This window comes from Peromyscus eremicus, chromosome 2, assembly GCF_949786415.1.
Source record: "Peromyscus eremicus chromosome 2, PerEre_H2_v1, whole genome shotgun sequence".
Lineage (NCBI taxonomy): Eukaryota > Metazoa > Chordata > Mammalia > Rodentia > Cricetidae > Peromyscus > Peromyscus eremicus.
The window spans coordinates 147132928-147150444 of record NC_081417.1 but is presented as its reverse complement, the minus strand read 5'-3'; the positions used below and the strand labels follow the sequence as shown (position 1 = coordinate 147150444).

Below are 17517 nucleotides of genomic sequence, written 5' to 3'. Positions count from 1 at the left end.
ACAAAGTAGAACAGAGATGCCACATTTTTACACGAAGGCACAGATGGCTGCAGAATGTACAAGAACAGGGACTTCTCGTGGCATGCTGAGGTGATGGGTGATAGCCAGGTGGAGGAAAGACAGTTAGTTCTTAGACTGTCAGTGGGAGAGACTACCATTGCTCCCATTGCACAGATGGAGATGCTGGGGACAGAAACAGTGAAGTCCTCTGTCCAAATCCACACAGCCAGTACGTGGGAAAGCCTACACCTCACTAGGCATCTAATACGCAAATATGAGAGTATCTGGATTAGCCAACACTGTTCAAACAGAAGCTGCACCAGAGTCATGTGTGAGGGTGGTCATCTGAAGCAGACAGGGATGGAACTCAGCTGGTAGCGTGCTTGCCTAGCAAAACCCAACTCTGTATACCAAGCACTGGCCGGTAAGATGTTGGCTCACCAGGTAGAGGTGCCTGCCACCAAGACCAAGTCCTTAGTCCATCCCTGGGACTCACTCAGTGGAAGAGAACGGACTTCTGCAGTTGTCCTCTGATGGTCATGCACAGGCTGTGGCCTACATGTGCCCAAACACACACAAAACTCTGACTGATGATGATGATGATAAATAATGGAATTAAAGCTGGGTGTGGCGGTACACGGCTGTGATTCCAGCACTTAAGAGGTACAGGCAGGAGGGTCAGAAGCTAAAGGTCAGGCTAGAAAGATGGTTCAGCCCTTAAGAGCACTGGCTGCTCCTCCAGAGCACTCAGGTTCGATTTCTAGCATGTGACAGCTTAAAACCATGTGTAACTCCAGTTCTAGGAGATCCGACGCCCTCTTCTGGCCTCCTCAACACTGCATGCATGTGTTGCACAGACTTACATGTGGCAAAACAGTCATACATGTGAAGTAAAAATAAATATCTTTTCAAAAAAGTTCAAGGTCACCGGGAGGTAGTGGTGCATGCCCTTAATCCCAGTACTAGGGAGACAGAGGCAGGCAGATCTCTGTGAGTCTGAGGTCAGCCTGGGCTACAGAGTGAGTTCCAGGACAGCCAGGACTATTACACAGAGAAACCCTGTCTCAGAAAACAAAAACAAAACAAAATGAAAAGTTCAAGGTCACTTTTGGCTATATAGAAAGTTGGAGAGCAGCCTAGAAGAAAAAAAGGGGCAGGTAGGAAGGACAGGAGGGGGGGGCAAGGCAGGGAGCGGGGACAAGTGTCCTCTCCTGGCCTCCCTTTCGTTAGATGGATAATGTCTGTCCACCGTGAACAGCTCACCTAGACCAGGCACCCTACCTCTGCCTGACCCCTAGAGTCTGACTTTTTATTGCTAGGTCTTCTCTACCCGGGGACTCAGTTTCTTGCAGGATGGGAGAGAGGAACCTTGGACACAGAGAGGTTAAGTTATTTTCCAAGGTAGCAGAGCTCAGGAGTGGAGTCCAGCCTGTGGCTTCCCCGCACTGTTCGTTCCTTAAGTGCCAGAATGTTCTCCTGGATGGGCTGCGGGCTGGGAAGACTACAAACACCAGGTAGGTGGTCCTGAGGTGCTGTGTGCTGCCAACTGCAATGCCTAGGAGCTGGGAAGGAGCCCGGGTAAGGAATGTGACACTACACCCAGCAGACTCCCTTCCTGGTGGGGGTCACCCGGGACTGACCGAGTGCCAGGAGCTTTACACGTGTCATCAAATACAATCATCGCATCAATCCAGCGAGGCTCCCAGAGGATAAATGGCTTACCTGTGGTGGCATAGCTGATAAATGACAAAGCTAGAATCCAGCCAGCTGTATCTGCTTCCCAGACTCACAGCTCCCGGAGACTGCTGTGGCTGGGACGCTTGGTAGGCGCTGTGAGAGTTGTTCAAGTTTGAGGGGTTTGTGTCTGTATGTGTGTGTACACAGGTGTGCATGTATTCCAAGAAGCTGGAGGTTGATGGCGGGTGTCTTCTATGATTGTTCTCCTTATATTTTGAGACAGGGTTTCTCACTGAACCTGCAGCTCATGGATTCTGCTAGAATGACTTGCCGGTAATACCCGGGGATCCTCCTGTGTCCCCCGACCCCCAGAACTGGGATTACAGACATGTGCTCCTGCTCTTCTCAGGTCCTCAGGCTTGTACGGCAGGCTCTTTCCTAACTGAGCTACCTTCCTAGTCTCCAAAGTCTTAAGCAAAAAATTCTTTTCTTTTTGCTTGAAGTTGCTGGGAATGGCGTTCAGAGCCTCACAGGCTAGTGCTCAGCTGTGTCCCCAAGCTGTGCAGAGGTTCCAAAGCAGGGCAGACGGCAAACCCACTGGTCACTCCAAGTTAACTTTTGTCAGGACCCCTAACAGCTTAGGGTCCCAGGACTGAGATAGAGGACACCCCATCTTTCCAGACTGGACCACTGTGTAGGTAGGTGCTGGGCACTCCTAACAGCCTCTTCTGAAACAGATCTTGCTGCCCTTGTCCAGGCAGATGGATCTGCAGGGGAAGAGGTGATTGACAGGTTGCAGGACCCCCCACCAGGATAAGTCTTGGGAGAATACCAGGGGATCATGAATAGTGCAGCTTGTCACACATCTGGACCCACTGGCAGACCTACAGGACCTCTGGCCCCATGAGGATGGGGGGCAAGTTGGGGAGAACGCGGTCATCTGTATTGGTGGCCCCCAAGAATCCCGAATAACATACAGGGGCTCAGTAGAGGGTACAGGGGCCTGTATCTTGAAACTGTTTGTTTGGATGCTAGGAAGGGCACAGGCTGAAAACTAAACAAGGCTTAAGAGGAACCAGGGTCGTGGAGTGGGAGACTTATCCCGGGGAGTCAGCTGGGCCTTAAGTACCTCCTGCCACAGAACACACACTTTTAGCCCCAAACCCATCCACTGCCAGCTGGCCAGCGACCACCTTGATGTAGTGTAATGAGTTCCATATGTGTCTGTAAGAAGCCAGCTAAGCTGCCCGGCCATTCTCATAGCCTTCTCTCCCTCCCAGCTTTCGCTCATGTGGGTCACCCTTCCTCCATTTGTTCCTGGCAAGGGTGGCAGAGAAGGGGCTGGGCAGGGACAAGAGACAAGGCTTCTGGGAGGTGCCATCCCATTGCCCTTTTCCAGAGTCTCTGGGTAGGGCTGTGCAGCAGCCCTTGGCAGTCTCTCTGCAAGAGCCGTGGGTGAGGTCCATGGATTGGCCAGACTCCAGCCCACCCCATCCCCAAAGCAGGAATAATAACCCCTGCTGGCTCAGGGAGAGCTCAGTGGGTGAAGACAGAACTAGATGGGAATCCAGGAGGTTTAGGCTCAAACTTAGTCTTTTATGTTGAGATATTTCAGTTTTTCTGTTTGTTTATCCACTGTTCTTGTCTAAATTTTTGAGATGGAGTCTTATGTTGCTCGGATTGGCCTCCGACTTTGTAAAGTTTATTATGTGTATGTGTGTGTATGGGGGTGGGGTGTGTGCATGCTGCATCGTGCATGTAAGGTCAGAGGGCAACTGTGGAAGTCCGTTCTCTCCACTATGTAGGTTCTGGGGATTGAACTCAGGTCATTAAGCCTGGCAGCTAGCTCTGTTCACCTGCTGACCCTGGCCTCGAATTCTCAGTGTAGTAGAACATGGCCTTCGACTTCTTGATCTTTCTGCTTCTACCTTCCAAGTACAGGGATTACTCCATTACTTATCTAGTTTCATTTTTTTGGAAACAGGGTTTCTCTGTGTAGTCCTAGAACTTGCTCTTTAGACCAGGCTGGTCTCAAACTCACAGAGATGCCCCTGCCTCTGCCTCCTGAATGCTGGGATTACAGACATTTGCCACCACCACCTGGCCCATTCATTTCTTTTAGAGATTTATTTTCATTATTTTTATTAGTGTGTGTGTGTGTGTGTGTGCCACGTGTGTGCCCATGCCCATGGAGGCCAGAAGAGGGCACTGGATGCCCTGGATCTGGAGTGGGTGCTGGGAACCAAACTCTGGTCCTCTGGAAGAGCCAATAGGAGCTCGTAACCTCTCAGCCACCTCTTCAGCCCCTTATCTGTTTTTAAGACTGGTTCTTGCTATGTATCCTGGGCTGGCCTCAAACTCAGGATCCTCCTGCCTCAACCTCCTGAGTGCAAGCATATGCCACCACATCCCACTTACAAGGCTTGTCTTAACAGCTAACTTGGTGGATGTCTCTGGACAGGCCACATGTGTGAGTTCTGAGGGTCCTCCCACTCCTGACAGGCTCTGGGTTTGTGAACAAATGGGAAAGTGCTGTGAGGAACAACCGCTTGCTGCTAAACGCACTCGGTTCTTGGGTGCTCCCCCTCCCTCCCCTGGCCAACACGGCTTTCTATTCACAATAGGGCTTCAGGCCCAATGAGGCTGATGCCTATGACATCTGGCTCAGAAGAGCAGTGATGGTGAGGAGAGTGGGTGTCTGCAGCAGGAAGGCTAAGGTGATTGTGAGCCCTCCACCCGGGAGGGATGCAAGTGTGAGCTGGGGGAGGAGCTTACAGAGAGCGGGCCCCTCCTTATGTAGCTTGTCAAAGACAACCCCCCAGTCTTGGTCTCCAAGTTCCCTGATCCTGACCCCACACCTAGCCCATGAGGCCAGGCCACAATCTGTTATCAAAGCTACTTCGAACCCCAGTTCAAGCCACTCTCTGACCCATCAGTGGGCTTGCAGATCGACCCCATCATAATTACACGTCGCTGGTGTAATTATGTTATAGCCTTGCCTGGGTCTGAACCCTAACTGGAGGGAGAATAATCAGAGAACTCTGGAGTGAAGCAGGGCGTCACCGCCTGCTTCGGGCGGGGTGGGGAGGGAGGGCAGGGAAGCCTAGTGACTCGAGGCCACTCTCGGAAGGTCGGCGAGGCCTTGTGCAGGGCATGTCGCAGGCGCCCGAGGAATGCGCGTTGCCTGAAAGAATGAAGGAAGGAAGGAGCAGGGTGCGATGCAGGCGGCCGCCGGGCCGAGTCAGGAAGCGGGGTGGGGGCGCGGCCAGGCTGCAGCGGCCCGAGCGCCGATGGGGGCAGCGCGAGAGCAGTGGGGTCAGCGACTCGGCCGGGCAGGGGGGGGGGCTCACCCAGGCCGGGAGGTTGGGAGCTGCAGGCCGCGCTGCTGGCAGGAGCGGCGGGGGCGCCGCGAGGCTCCGGATGGGCTGCGAGCCCCGCCCGCAGGCTGCGGAGGGAGCCGGAGCCAGAGTGGAGCCAGAGCTCAGACATCCGGGCGCCAGCGAACACCTGCGAGCGGCCCCCAGGGCCCGCGGGGGGCGGGAGAGCGCGGGCGCCCGGCCGGGGGTGGGGCCGAGCTGGGGGCGGGGCCTGGAGCCCCGCCCTCCCGGGCCCTGGGCCACGTGGGCCGAGACTCTTGCCCTGCCCAGGCGCCGGCGAGCCGCTTCTTGCCTGGAGGCCGGCCATGGGGTAGGGGCAGTTTTGCGGGAATGCGGGGGATAGAAGTTTTAAGGGTGCAGCCTGGGGACCTGGGGGAGAATGGCGGCCAGGGACAGCTGTAACGATTCGGAAGTCTTAAAATTGAAGAGTGTCCCACGCTGTGTGCTAGAGTGGTTGTTCTTGGAAGGCCACCAAGTGTCACGGACATGAGTTTGAATCCCTGCTTTGTCACTTAAGGAACTGTGTGGCCACGAGCTAATTGAGTATTTCGAATATATATTTATATACATTCAGCCCAAATGTCGGTGCTTCAGAGCTGAGACATTCGAGATCGGCTCAAGACCCTCAACTGTATATAGCTCAAGGAGCCAGGGTGATGGTTTATGTGTGGTCTTTTATCTGAACCATAAAACTTCCAGGGAGGTACCATCATCCCATTTCATACAGAACTAGGGGTAACCTTCATGTTTTGTTTGTCTGTTGCTTTTCCAACAAGCTCTTCTTACTGGGCTCCTAATTTGTGCCCCACTCACGGAGTGGCAGGGGAGAAGCTGTCTGAAATAGAAATGAGAACATGGGCTTTGAAGCTAGAGGAAGCTGGCCTTCTTAAATACCATCTCCCACTTCCATGCTGTGACCTTGATAAACCTATTCAAGATACCACCTTGCTGATTAGAAAAGAGATTAAGATGAAATGGACTCAGCGCACCTGGTAGGCACTCCCCTTAACGATTACAACAGAGAACTATCTCAGAGGCTTCTGACCTAGGGCTAAATTGCTTTCACTCTCTAATGACTAATGGATTGGCGGGATGGTCCCAGCTTTTGTCCTGGCCACCTGAACTGCTCAGCCCTGGGAGTCTTGACAAGCAATTTCCTTGGAATTAGCTTAATAATGCCTCGTAGGTGTGTGATGCATTTCAAAGAACTTTCCCATCATTATCTTCCATCCTAGGAGGCAGCTGGGCTCAGAGAGAAGTAAGTGGCTTGCTCCAGGTCACATGAGCCTGCACTTCCCCTGGTCTTAACTTCTAAGGGAACAGAAGGCAAACTACTGTGCTAGAGAGTAAAGGCCCCTCAGAACCGTTGCCTGGTACAATGTGGAAACTGAGGCTCACAGGAGGCACAGTCTGTAGCCTGCAGTATTCAGCAAATTCAGATTTTCATCCTCGATGGGCCATATCCAGAGAACACAGCACAGCCTAGCACAGGATTAAAGGTGGATGTACCAGAGTCTTAGGTTTATTTGGGGCAAGGGTTTCTCATGTGGGAACTGAGGACCTCCAGAAGGGTGGAGGTCTGCTATTACTCTGCAAAAATGTATGTGTGCTTTCTAAAGGATGTGCCTATCTTCCATCAGCTCATCAGAGGAAACCAGGACCCAGAAGAGGTTAAAAACTATTCATCAGGCTGTAGGATGATTGGCAAAGACAGAGGTTGCACCCCCCCTCCTTGACCCTGGTTCACCCCAAAAAGCTTACTAGGGTCAAAGCACCAAGGGTAATGCCATGACCTGTTATGAATTAGAAGAAACACATGCCAAGGCCCAGCACACAGATGCGATCATATAAACAGGAATTCAGTGAGGCCAGGAGCCGGCTGTATCCCACCTGGGGAGGCACCATGTTGGGGGTAGATAGACGGGACATGAGTTGATGTCTTGCCTTTCGCTCTACTCCCAGGCCTGACCCCAGTCTAAGGTCCTAATCAATCGCACCCACCAAAATACTAGTCACTCTTGTCCAACTCCCGAGTCAAGGTTAAAGCTTACTGAGCATTAAGGGAACCTACAGCATTGCTTTACAGCTAGGCTGCATTCCTGAGTGGCTGCAGATTGAGGAAAGGCCCTGGTTTTAGATTTAAGTTTCCAATACAGAGTCTTACTATGTAGCTCTGGCTTTCCTGGAACTTACTACCTACGTAGGCCGGCTCCCAACTCAGAAATGCCTGCCTCAGCTTCTCAAGTGGTTGAATTAGAGGTGTGCATCACTATGCCCAGCAACCCTGAGGTTTCTTTCTTCAAGTTTATTAAGTCTGGGAGGAAGCCAGACCAGAAAGCATGAGGGAAACGAGACCAGGCCTGGCAGTCAGTTTATTCATCCCTGAAATGGGCTCACTCTTACTACCTCCCCTGCTAGAGGCCAGGAAGGTATCACTAATAGTTTGTAGCATTGAATAGCCACTGCCAAGTTTCAAGAGACTGAAAGAAACTCAGCCTCCAACTTGCCTTCTGTGATTGATAGGGTAGGGTTGCAGATCCTTGCTCTCAACCCTCATGGATTTGGGGATTCCCAAAGATCCACTCTACCTCTCAGCTTCAGCTGGAAACTTTCTCGATCCTAAGTTTGTTCCTCCCAAGATCCTAGGATGTTTCCTAAAGACAGCCACATAAGACTTAAGAAATGGGGAGACGGGCGCATGATGTCATACACAAAAGTGTTCAAAAATGGTTTATTATGCAAAATGTTAACTTTTATAAAAAGTTTAATACACATCACATGATTACAGAAAGTCACCTTCCTGTAAGAAAAATACAAAAGCTATATACTCTATTATAGAGTTCATAATCAGGGCAGCAGAGCCGTTCTCCAAGGTCAGAAAACCGGCTCTTAAGCTGCCTCGGCAGTCGCAGGGCGGCCACTCGCCCCCCTTCTCAACACCCCCATTCTCGGAAAAGCCAGTCTTTTAAGACTTAGGAGTCAGGGTGGGGACAGGGTGACGCTGCCCAGCTGCTGACCAGCGCTAGCTAGCTCTTCAGGCCACCCAAGTTCAGTCCTTCGCTCTCGGGCTCCCGGTCCAGCCTCGAGACAGGGGTTTAGGGGAAGTGAAGAAGGCTGGGCGAGATCGAGGCTCATCCATGCCCTCGGGCTTCCGGCCGGAGCGAGGGTCCCAGAGTCCCAGGGTCCCAAGCGGAACGGGCGCCAGCACCTGCATTCTGGGCGGGGGAGAAGAGAAGAGTGAGGGAGCCGCCAGTTTCCGCCGAGCGCGCCCAGGCGGAGGCCGCCGCAGACTGGCCGGCGCCAGGGAGGAAACTCGGTCTCTACTTCCAGCTGATAACTCTGCGCCCCACACAGCCTCCAGCCAGTTGGCGCCAAAGGACCACAGGCGGAGCCACCACTCCCCCTCCCGCTTGGAAATGACACTAGTGGAAAGGGGGCTCCCCTTTACTGAAAGACTATTTGGTGGGATCCGCGCGCCCACTTGCCCAGGGCTTTGGCCACTCGGGGTGAGCAGAGGCAGCGTGCTTTAGGAATGCACGTGATATTGACATTGGTACTGTCCTTTAAGTGACCACGGATAAGCCTCTTGCCTCTCTCTGGTTTGGATTTCCCTAAACCGAGGAAACCCTAAGCCTTGCAATGTTCTGTCAAGCGCGGGATTTCCAAGCAAGCCTCCCTCTCCCTCTCGTCCGGATCAGAAGAAAACTTACCGGGAGGTGACAGGACCGCCGGGTCAGTGGCAAAGGCTCCTCTTGTCGTTGGAGATCACAAGTTCCGGAGTGAGCTCAGATGTCTGTCAAAGGAGGATAAGAGACGAGTTAGCCAAGGCATTCGGGGACTCGGTGGGAGAGACCTGCAGCATCCCCCAGCCCGCACGATCAGCTCTGTTCAGCCCCCGCCTGGATCCCTCGCGCACCTGGATCGGGAGATGCGGACCGTCCGGGGGTCCAGGCGCCGGCTCTGCCAGGACCACCTGCAGGTCGAGGATGTAGTCTATGACACGCTGCAGGATTTCCACCTGGCTAAGCTGAGTGCCTCGCGGGACTCCCGGCACCAGTTCCCGCAGGCGCGAGTAGCAGTGGTTCATGTCGTCCAGGAGGCTAAGGGGCTCCTCGGCCGCCGGGCTCTTGCCGCGGCCCCGCGCGATGGCCAGGCTCCGTTCCGACAGACAGCACACCGCCTCGTAGCAGCCGCGGACCGGGCTCAGCGCCTTCATGTTGGAGAGTGAAGCTGGAGGTGAGCAACAGATCACTAAAGCAGCAAACAGTCCTCGCACGCCTGCTGCAGCGGACTCTTATAGAGTCAGCGCTAGGACACACCCCCTTATTCAAAATAGCCTGCCCAGGCTCCACCCCCGCCCGCCCTGGGCACCGCCTCCCCGGCCCTGGGCGTTCACAGTGGGTTTAAATTGCTAACAGGCTTCCTCGGGCTGGTCTGACGCCGAGGACCGCTGAGCCGCGGATGCGAAGAATGAGGAAGCGCTGATACTGAGGAGAGGCGGGGCTTTTCAGCCAGTAGAGATTTGAAAAATCACTTAAAACCATTAACTTTAAGAATTTGCCTTTTCTGGCGGCGTACGAGATCTTTGAGCTCCCCTGCCCTCTGCCCAACACTGGTTCGAACCCACAGCTCCGAGGTCATCATAAATCCCTGAAGGACTCTCTCTCTCTCTCTCTCTCTCTCTCTCTCTCTCTCTCTCTCTCTCTCTCCCCTCTCCCCCCCTCCTCTCTCTCTCCTCTCTCTCTCGAATTTTCAAGGGAAACTTGTAAGGAATTAGTGCCGCCTTGTTCCCCAATTTGCTGCTCGTCTGACCTCCAGACTCACTGGCGTCGGGAATTATCTTGTGACCAGAGGGGAAAAAAATTAATTGCGGTGAAGCTGAGGTTACAATGAAGAAAACAGATTTGGGCTAGGCGCTGAGATTGCAGAAGGAGGAGGGGAGGGGGGTTTGAGCAAAGAACACTATTTATTTGAGCAACAGGGGAAAGGGGGGGTAAAAGAGAGAGAGAAAAGCAGCCTAAACCCAAGCCTTTTCCATGGAGAAAGAAAAGCACGGGCCGTTGTCCCACGGACCCCTTGAAGAACTAAATATACGCCCAGTTGTGCTTTGGGAGTGAATTTGATTATAATTTTGGACAAGGTTTCAGCTATGGAGGACTAGAAGCAATGATTTGTATATAAACCCTTTAGAAGCTCCCCTCCACACACACATACACCAGTGGGTCAGCAAATCTCTTCTAACTCTTGCTTCCTCATTTTGCACAGCCTCCCTCCCTCCCCACTTTCCACATTCTGTGCAGAAAACAATAGCAATTTCATCGCTCCGTTGTCTGTCCCCTTCTGCGGTGGAAGGGCAGCCACCTGGACATGATTATTTCTAGTCCTGCTGAAGTAGCTCCATCACCGCCTGAGAGACCAGGAAGGGCCAGCAGGCAGGCAAAAGGACATACTACACTCCCATATTGCAAAAGGACAGTGCACTCCGGATTCCTGGCCTGTGTTCTCTCCACTTCCCAGGCTCTGAAAACCCTGTAGTTCCAAATTCTGGTTTCCATCTTGGAAAAGACCAGGTGAGGCTCTCCCGTCCATGATTGCTTTCTTAATCAGACTACTGAATATTTACAGAGTTGCTTCACATGAAACAGGTTCCTGCTCTCAAGAATCTCACAGTGTCCAGGGACGAGATTAACACAGGAAACAATTAAGTGTTCACTAGTGTGTGGCACTGATCAACAAGACAATGGGACCTCTGAGCTGGGACAGTTCCAATAGTGGGAAGGACACTAGGAAGCCAGGACCCTGGGTTCAATCAGCCATCTCTGCTAGCCATTGGTCATCAACATAGAATCTTGAGCAAACCCAGATACCCTGGCTTTGATTGTCTTGTGAGAGAGAAAAAAAAAAAAAAAAGAGAGATGGCACTTAAGGATTGTTATAAATACTTTCTGACTTGAGAACTCTATGCTTGGGTGACAGTTGGACAGGGTGTGTGGGATGGGCCAAAAGGCTGAGAGAGGGCATAGAAAACATGTCCAGTATCACATCACAGGTAAAGCCTCTTCCGTCACGCTACCCGGCCCTGGGTCCCAATAAAAGCCTCTGAAAGTTTTCTCCTGAGAATATTAACGTTCTCAAGGACAGTTCTTTCAGTCTCAGAAGAAGGGAATCTAACCTGTGAAAACACAAATCAGTCTCTATATGCCGAAAAAGTCAAATGGCAGCTATTTGGTCACGGGAAGGGAAATCTCCGTCGCGTGAAGACTCCCGAATAACTAAACAGAGGACCCTTTCTTTAGCTGTCGTGAAGACTTCTGTATGTTTGTTCAAAATAGTCAAGCCAAGAGCTTCTGGAAAAATCATGGCCTTCAGTACCTGGCAGACCTATGTTCAAACGCTTTTACAGTGTGAACTTAGACCAAATTATTCTCTGTGCCTCAATTTTCCTGCCTGTTAAGTGGAGTTCATGAAACTGATCTTGTTTGTTTGTGTGTGTGTTTGTTTATCCCTCCCCCCCCCCCTTTTTTTAAGACAGTTCTCTGCGTAGCCTCGGTTGTCCTGAAACTCGCTCTGTAGATCAGGCTGGTCTCAAATGCAGAGATTCTTTGCATCCCTAGTGCTGGGATTAAAGGGGTATGCCATTACACCCAGCTCTGACCTCGTTTATTAAAAAAAAAAAAAAGCCTTTAATCTCAGCACTCAGGAGGCAGAAGCAGGCAGATTTCTGAGTTCAAGGCCAGCCTGGTCTATGTGGTGTTTTAGGACAGCCAGGAACTAAACAGTGAGACCTTGTCTCAAAATAAAAAAGACTGTGAAACACCGTTTATCTAAGACGCATCCGGCATGCTCTCTCCAACAGTGTTAGTTCTTCATGAGGCCAAGCGTGTGGGCTTCAACTTAGCCCACCCAGTGTCTGCTCTCTCCTCTCCAGTTCTACCTCTGTTGCCTCAGGCTTGGATAGCGGGTTTGCTGGGTTTATGGTTCGCAAAGTACCTTCAAAGCATTTATTATTTCCTCCTGATGCTCCCAGGCTGAAATGGCCATAGGCTGTGTGGGATAGGGCAGAAGGGTGCAGTGGGGTTATCTAGCCGCATTCTGTCCTTTTCATGCCAAGCATTTACCTTTGGACACAAATCCTTTCTTCCCGGACCTTACTTTGGGGGAGGGGAAGAGAAGGGGGGTTGACCTTTAAGGATCTTTTCTGACTTAAGAATCTAAGTCTGAAAGGAGTGGTTTTCGATTGGGTTGGGAACACTGAATAGAGTTTAAACCCCAAAGACTCCTCTCTTCCCTGCACAGCAGACTGGCCGGCTCGCCCCGGCCTTCTGCAACTTGTTTAGCGGTGGCGGGGCCTCAGCCTCTTACTCCAAACGCCTCTGAACTTTCTGTTCCCAGTTCTGCTCCTTTTACCAGCTTTTTCCCCCCTCTTGCATTTTTTATTTTTATGAAAGGATGTCATTAAGGCTTTTGTCTGCGCTGTTTTTGTTTCAGAACTTTTCCCACAATCCTATTTTTTGTTGAGGAATCCGCTCCTTTGCCCAGCTGTGGGTCCGGGTCCCACAGCTGTGTTGATCTAAGACTCAGCCCCAGACAGCCTGGCGCCAGGGTGGGACGTCATGCGTTCACACAGGGATGCGTGTCCCAGGCAACCTTTCCTCCGGCAGTCACCGGCCGGCGACTGCCTCTCCCACCAATCAACGCCCGACACCCGAGATAGGGGCGGGGCCTGCGCCACCCTAGCCGGCGAGCGGCTTGTAAATCGCAGATTCTGAGACCTTGATAACGTCCCCTGAATGGGGGCCCTTTAAAGTCCCCCTTTCTCTTTTAGTTCTTTTGTTTACCCCTTTTCTTTCCACCTTCCTCCTTTCTATCTGTATGTAGATAAATTTTCTTCTTCCTTTCCCCCTCTTAACTCTCTCCTCCTAGTGTCAGGAATCATTTTGTAAGCATTTCCAGGAACTGCATCTTCCTCTGCCAAAATTATAAAAAGAAAAAAAAAATCAATGTTGTGCTCTCTGATTTTTTTTTTTTTTGAGGAGCTGGCAGAACTGTAAGCTATTACTGTTTCGTCTTTAGAAATTTAAGACGTGGTGGCAGTGGGGTCTCTCGGCTGTGAATTTCAAAGTCAATGTCATGATGATGAGGATTGCAGATGTCTTGCACAAACTGAGCTTCTGTCAAGCTAGCTAGCTGTCTTTTCTCCGTGTGTAGACACGGGGATCCAGGGAACCTTGTCCAAGGTTATGGCGAATGTCCGTGACTGACCTGTGGCCAAGATCCAACCCTTCTGCTCCCCGACCGCTCTGGCCCTAGTTCTCATAAACGTTAAGTACTCTATGTCAGTGTAAGGTTCCCAGAAGTTGTATTTAAAATTTTCTTGTGTACGTGATGTATGTATATGTAAGTACCGTCATGGGCCACGATGTCTGCATGCCACAACATATTCGAGGAAGTCAGAGTACAACTTTTGGGAATCCAGTTCTTTCCTTCTACTGTGGGTTCAGGGACCAAACTCAGACCGTCATTCAGGCTTGCAGGACAAGCACCTTTATCCACGGAACCATCTTGCCAGCCCATGCATTTTCTGGTGTCTACCTATTTGTTCAGAAAGTAGCCATAAAGATGTGCTGAGTGCTTTCCAGCCATACACTGAGAGCCTATCTCTGCTCCCCTCAGCAAATCTGAACCCCAAAGTACAACCCCAGATCCAGAGGCTACAAGGAAGGCATATTCTAGTACTGCCTAGGCTGTCCACCTTTGCTCCTCCCTTACCACCTCTATACAATTGGGGAGAAAATAGTATTTACCCACCTGACAGCTAGGAGGGCCATAGGGGACAGAGGATGGGAAGTGGTTACTTTTATGTGATATGATGTGTTGCTGGGGATCCAAGGTGTCCCTCCAAGTTAGTGCTTCCCCTAGGGGCAGTTCCCAGAAATGTGGGCAATACTAAGAAAGGCAGTATAGGGACATGGGGACTAAGTCCTTAAAAAGGCAGAGATTTTAGGGGATTTTGAAATGGACTCTCCTACACTTCGGAAACACTCAGCTGTCACTGTCACCTTCATCATAGTTTGTTGAGTCCTGTTTGCCAAGAACTGTTTACCTACCCTTTGTTGGTTTGGTTTTTACAGTGCTGGGGATGGAACCTGGGGCCTCGTTAGTGCTAGGTGAACAGTCTACTCTCAGCCCCAACCCTGACCCTGCATTTTCTCATTGACTTTTTGTTCTGAGATAGTCTCACCATGTAGCCTGAGCTGTCTGTCCTCAAGCTTAAAATTCTCTCACCTCAGCCTTCTGAGGACTGGGACAAATATGCTCCCCCATGCCTGGCTTCACTGACCCATTTTGTGGATATGTAGAAAGAGGCTCAGAGAGGTGAATGTACTTTCTACCAGGTCACATAGCCATTCCGTGGTAAACTCAAGATTTTCATCCTGTCTCCGAAGCTTCTACCCTTCCAAAGGACCTCTCGGGAATTATAGTTATTACATTTATCCATATATTTGTGTGTGTGCACGTCGTGGTGAATGTGTGGTGGCCAGAGGACAGTTTATAAAGGTTGCTTCTCTCCCTCCACGGTGTGACTCCAGCAGATCAAACTCAGGTCCTCAGACTTTTTGACAAGTGACTTTACTCTATGAGCCATGTCACCGGCCCCTGAGAAGGTTGTGTTCCACCAGACAGAGAAAAGTAAATTGGACCCATTGGGTAGGGTGACAAATAGTAAGGTGTATTCGTTTCAATGCCAGGGATAGAACTTAAGAGTCTTTCAATGGTAAGCACACCCTATCACCGTTTCAGCTGTCCTTGCAGTGTGACACTTCCTCTGAAGTCACACAGTGACTACTGCTAAATTTAGGGGTCAGCTTCGGAGCTCACTGCCTTCTTCTCCATCTTTCAGCCACACTTAGTCCAGCCACACCATCCTGAAGCTAACTAACCCCTTATTTCACCCAATGATCATTGACCATGGGATGTCCCAAGGCTGGCTCTGCCCCCGGGCATGGAGTAAGCCAGAGGGGAGGTATTTTCTGAGCACCTACCCTGTGTGAGATATTCTACTGAGACACTTCATTGAGGGGAAGCTGTAGGGTTTTTTGGAGACAGAGTCTAACTATGTAGCCCAAGAAGACCTTGAATTCATCTGTGTCCCTTGTAAGTACTGGTACAGATAACTAAATCCTGCAGGCCAGAGCCTGGTGGTATATACTTATAATTTCAGCACTCAGGAAGCAGAAGCAGGAGGATCTTCACTAGTTAGTGTAGTGCAATGCCTCAATGGATAGAGGCATCTGCTGAGCAAACCTGATGCCTGAGTTCAATCTAGAGTCCGTGCAAAGGTGGACTGAGAGAATCAGATCCACAGAGTTGTCCTCTGACCTCCATACTGGGGCTGTGGCATGCAGAACCTTAACCACAATGTATATACCCCCACACTTTAATAATAAAAAGAAGTTTTGTTTGTTTTTTGAGACAAGGTTTCTCTCTGTAGCCCTGGCTCTCCTAGAACTCTTATCTGTAGAACAGACTGGCCTTGAACTCAGACATCTGCCTGCCTCTGCCTCCCAAGTGCTGGGATTAAAGGCAAGTATGTGCTACCACCACCAGACCCCCCCCATTTTTTTTTTTTTTTTTTTTGAGACAAGGTTTCTTTGTATAGCCCTGGCTGTCCTGGAACTCACTGCGCAGACCAGGCTGGCCTTGAACTCAGAGATCTGACTGCCTCTGCCTCCCAAGTGCTGGGATTAAAGGCATGCACCACCACCGCCCAGCTGCAGCAAGAATTTTTAATACAGCATGCTTCACTAATCTTCAGGTCTTGCTCAGAGGCCATGCTAATCTTCTTTGTATTATTCCAACTTTAGTATATGTGCTGCTGAAGTGAGCACACACATACATTTAAAAACAAAAAAACCACAACTAAGTTCAGTTCTACCCCAGTAATCATTAACAATTTTGAGATATTACCGCTTAAAGATAAGATTTATATTTGTTTTCATTTTTATTTATTTATTTATTGCTTTTTTGAGACAGATTTTCTCTGTGAAACAGTTCCGGCTGTCTTAGAACTCACTCACTCTGTAGACCAGGCTGGCTTCGAACTCACAGAGATCCTCCTGATTCTGCCTCTCCAGTGCTGAGATAAAAAGTGTGCACCACCACTGCCCGGCTTTGGTGTTTTCTTTTGAGTCAGGTCTTTGTACCCCTGGCTGGCCTGGAACTCACAGGCAGACCAGCCTAACCTCTGACTTGTGAAGATCCCCCTGCCTCTGCCTCCTGAGTGCTGAGAGCATAAGTATATACCACCAGGCCCTGGTCCGCAGGATTTAAACTAGAAACGCTGAGCCTGGGAGGTGGGGGTGTGGGGCAGAGGTGAAGCAGCCCTAGGGGTTGATGTCCAGCACTGCAGACAACATGAAAATGTGAAAGTTCAAGTTCAGGTTGTCCTTTGGTCCTGTGACTCCCAGGGTGTGATTCTCTCTCTCTCTCCAGCAGATAGTTGAGTTTTGGGCTTCAGGAAAGGGTCCGGAAGGATGGTGAGGTCCAGAGTCCATGCAAGGAAAGATGAAGACAAAAAAGACCTTGAAGAACAGTGTCCACCCTGCCTAGACATTGTCCTGCTTTGGCCTGGGGCCCAGCAGCAGTTCAAAAGCAGCCAGGGGAAGGCGATGGGAGGGGAGGGAGGGATGGGCCTGGCCACAGGGTTGACCCTGCCAGAGAGGAAAGGGATCTCCCACCCCTAACTGGGCCACAGCCCTGCAGAGAGCTGGAAAGGCTGGGATGCCAGAAGGCAGAGGCTGGACTGTAGCTCATAGAGAGCCTCCTGCAGGCCACACTGCTCCACACGAGTATGAAATGGTGAGTCACCAAGCCCACTGTGTAGAAGCGATAGCGTTTGCCGAGTGAGTGTCCACCACAAGTTTGACATTTCATTTGTTTCTTTATGTTTTATGGGACAGTGTCTTGCTATGTAGCCCAGGCTGGCCTTAAATTCTCCATCCTCCTGCCCTCCCCAGCCTTCCACATGCTCTGATTATAGGCTGTGTCCCACCAAACCTAACCGAGCAGGCATTTTACATGTATCATCACCCTAAATCCTCACAGTGACTGAGGCTCGAAGAGGTGAGGTCATCTAACCAAGGTCACACAGCTAGCTGTTGGGAGCCACGAAAGTGAGAGTTGCAAACTTAGGCTCTGGGCATGGAAATCGGAGGAAACACCTTTGAAGCCCACAGAACTCCGGGGTCAGGCAGCGCGTGTGTCTTTGAATGTGAGCGTGTGTTGTTCCACTCTCAGGAGTGAGAGAGACCTCCTGGGTGTTCGTTGTGTGTCTGGGCCCCAGGTGAGGATTGCATACAGCCGGATTTAAATGCAAGCTGTCTGGCTGAGGATGTAGCTCATTGGTAGAGTGCTTGTCTAGCATACAAGAAACCCTGGGCTCTATCCCCAGCCCATAAAAACC

The 17517-nt window shown here is 50.9% G+C and overlaps 1 protein-coding gene and 1 non-coding gene across 2 annotated transcripts; both read right to left on the bottom strand.

Annotated features, from left to right (window-relative positions):
- Positions 1-7771: 7771 nt before the first annotated feature.
- Id3 (inhibitor of DNA binding 3) lies at positions 7772-9315 on the bottom strand. The gene is made up of 3 exons (XM_059256198.1): positions 8971-9315; positions 8765-8847; positions 7772-8269 (listed from the first exon to the last, which is right to left on the bottom strand). The coding sequence occupies exons 1-2, from the start codon at positions 9268-9270 to the stop codon at positions 8788-8790; spliced, it is 360 nt and encodes a 119-aa protein (XP_059112181.1). The 5' UTR covers positions 9271-9315; the 3' UTR covers positions 7772-8269; positions 8765-8787.
- A 6525-nt stretch (positions 9316-15840) lies between these two features.
- Positions 15841-15943, bottom strand: LOC131905371 (U6 spliceosomal RNA). Its single transcript, XR_009377902.1, has one exon. It is a non-coding gene; the product is annotated as a U6 spliceosomal RNA (small nuclear RNA).
- Between the last annotated feature and the right edge of the window lie 1574 nt (positions 15944-17517).

Excerpts from the sequence above, each read along its gene's own strand:
- Id3 (XM_059256198.1), bottom strand. The coding sequence starts at position 9,270 with ATGAAGGCGCTGAGCCCGGTCCGCGGCTGCTACGAGGCGGTGTGCTGT. Across the intron at positions 8,848-8,970 it reads GTCCGCATCTCCCGATCCAG|ACATCTGAGCTCACTCCGGA; the intron begins GTGCGCGAGGGA and ends CTCCTTTGACAG.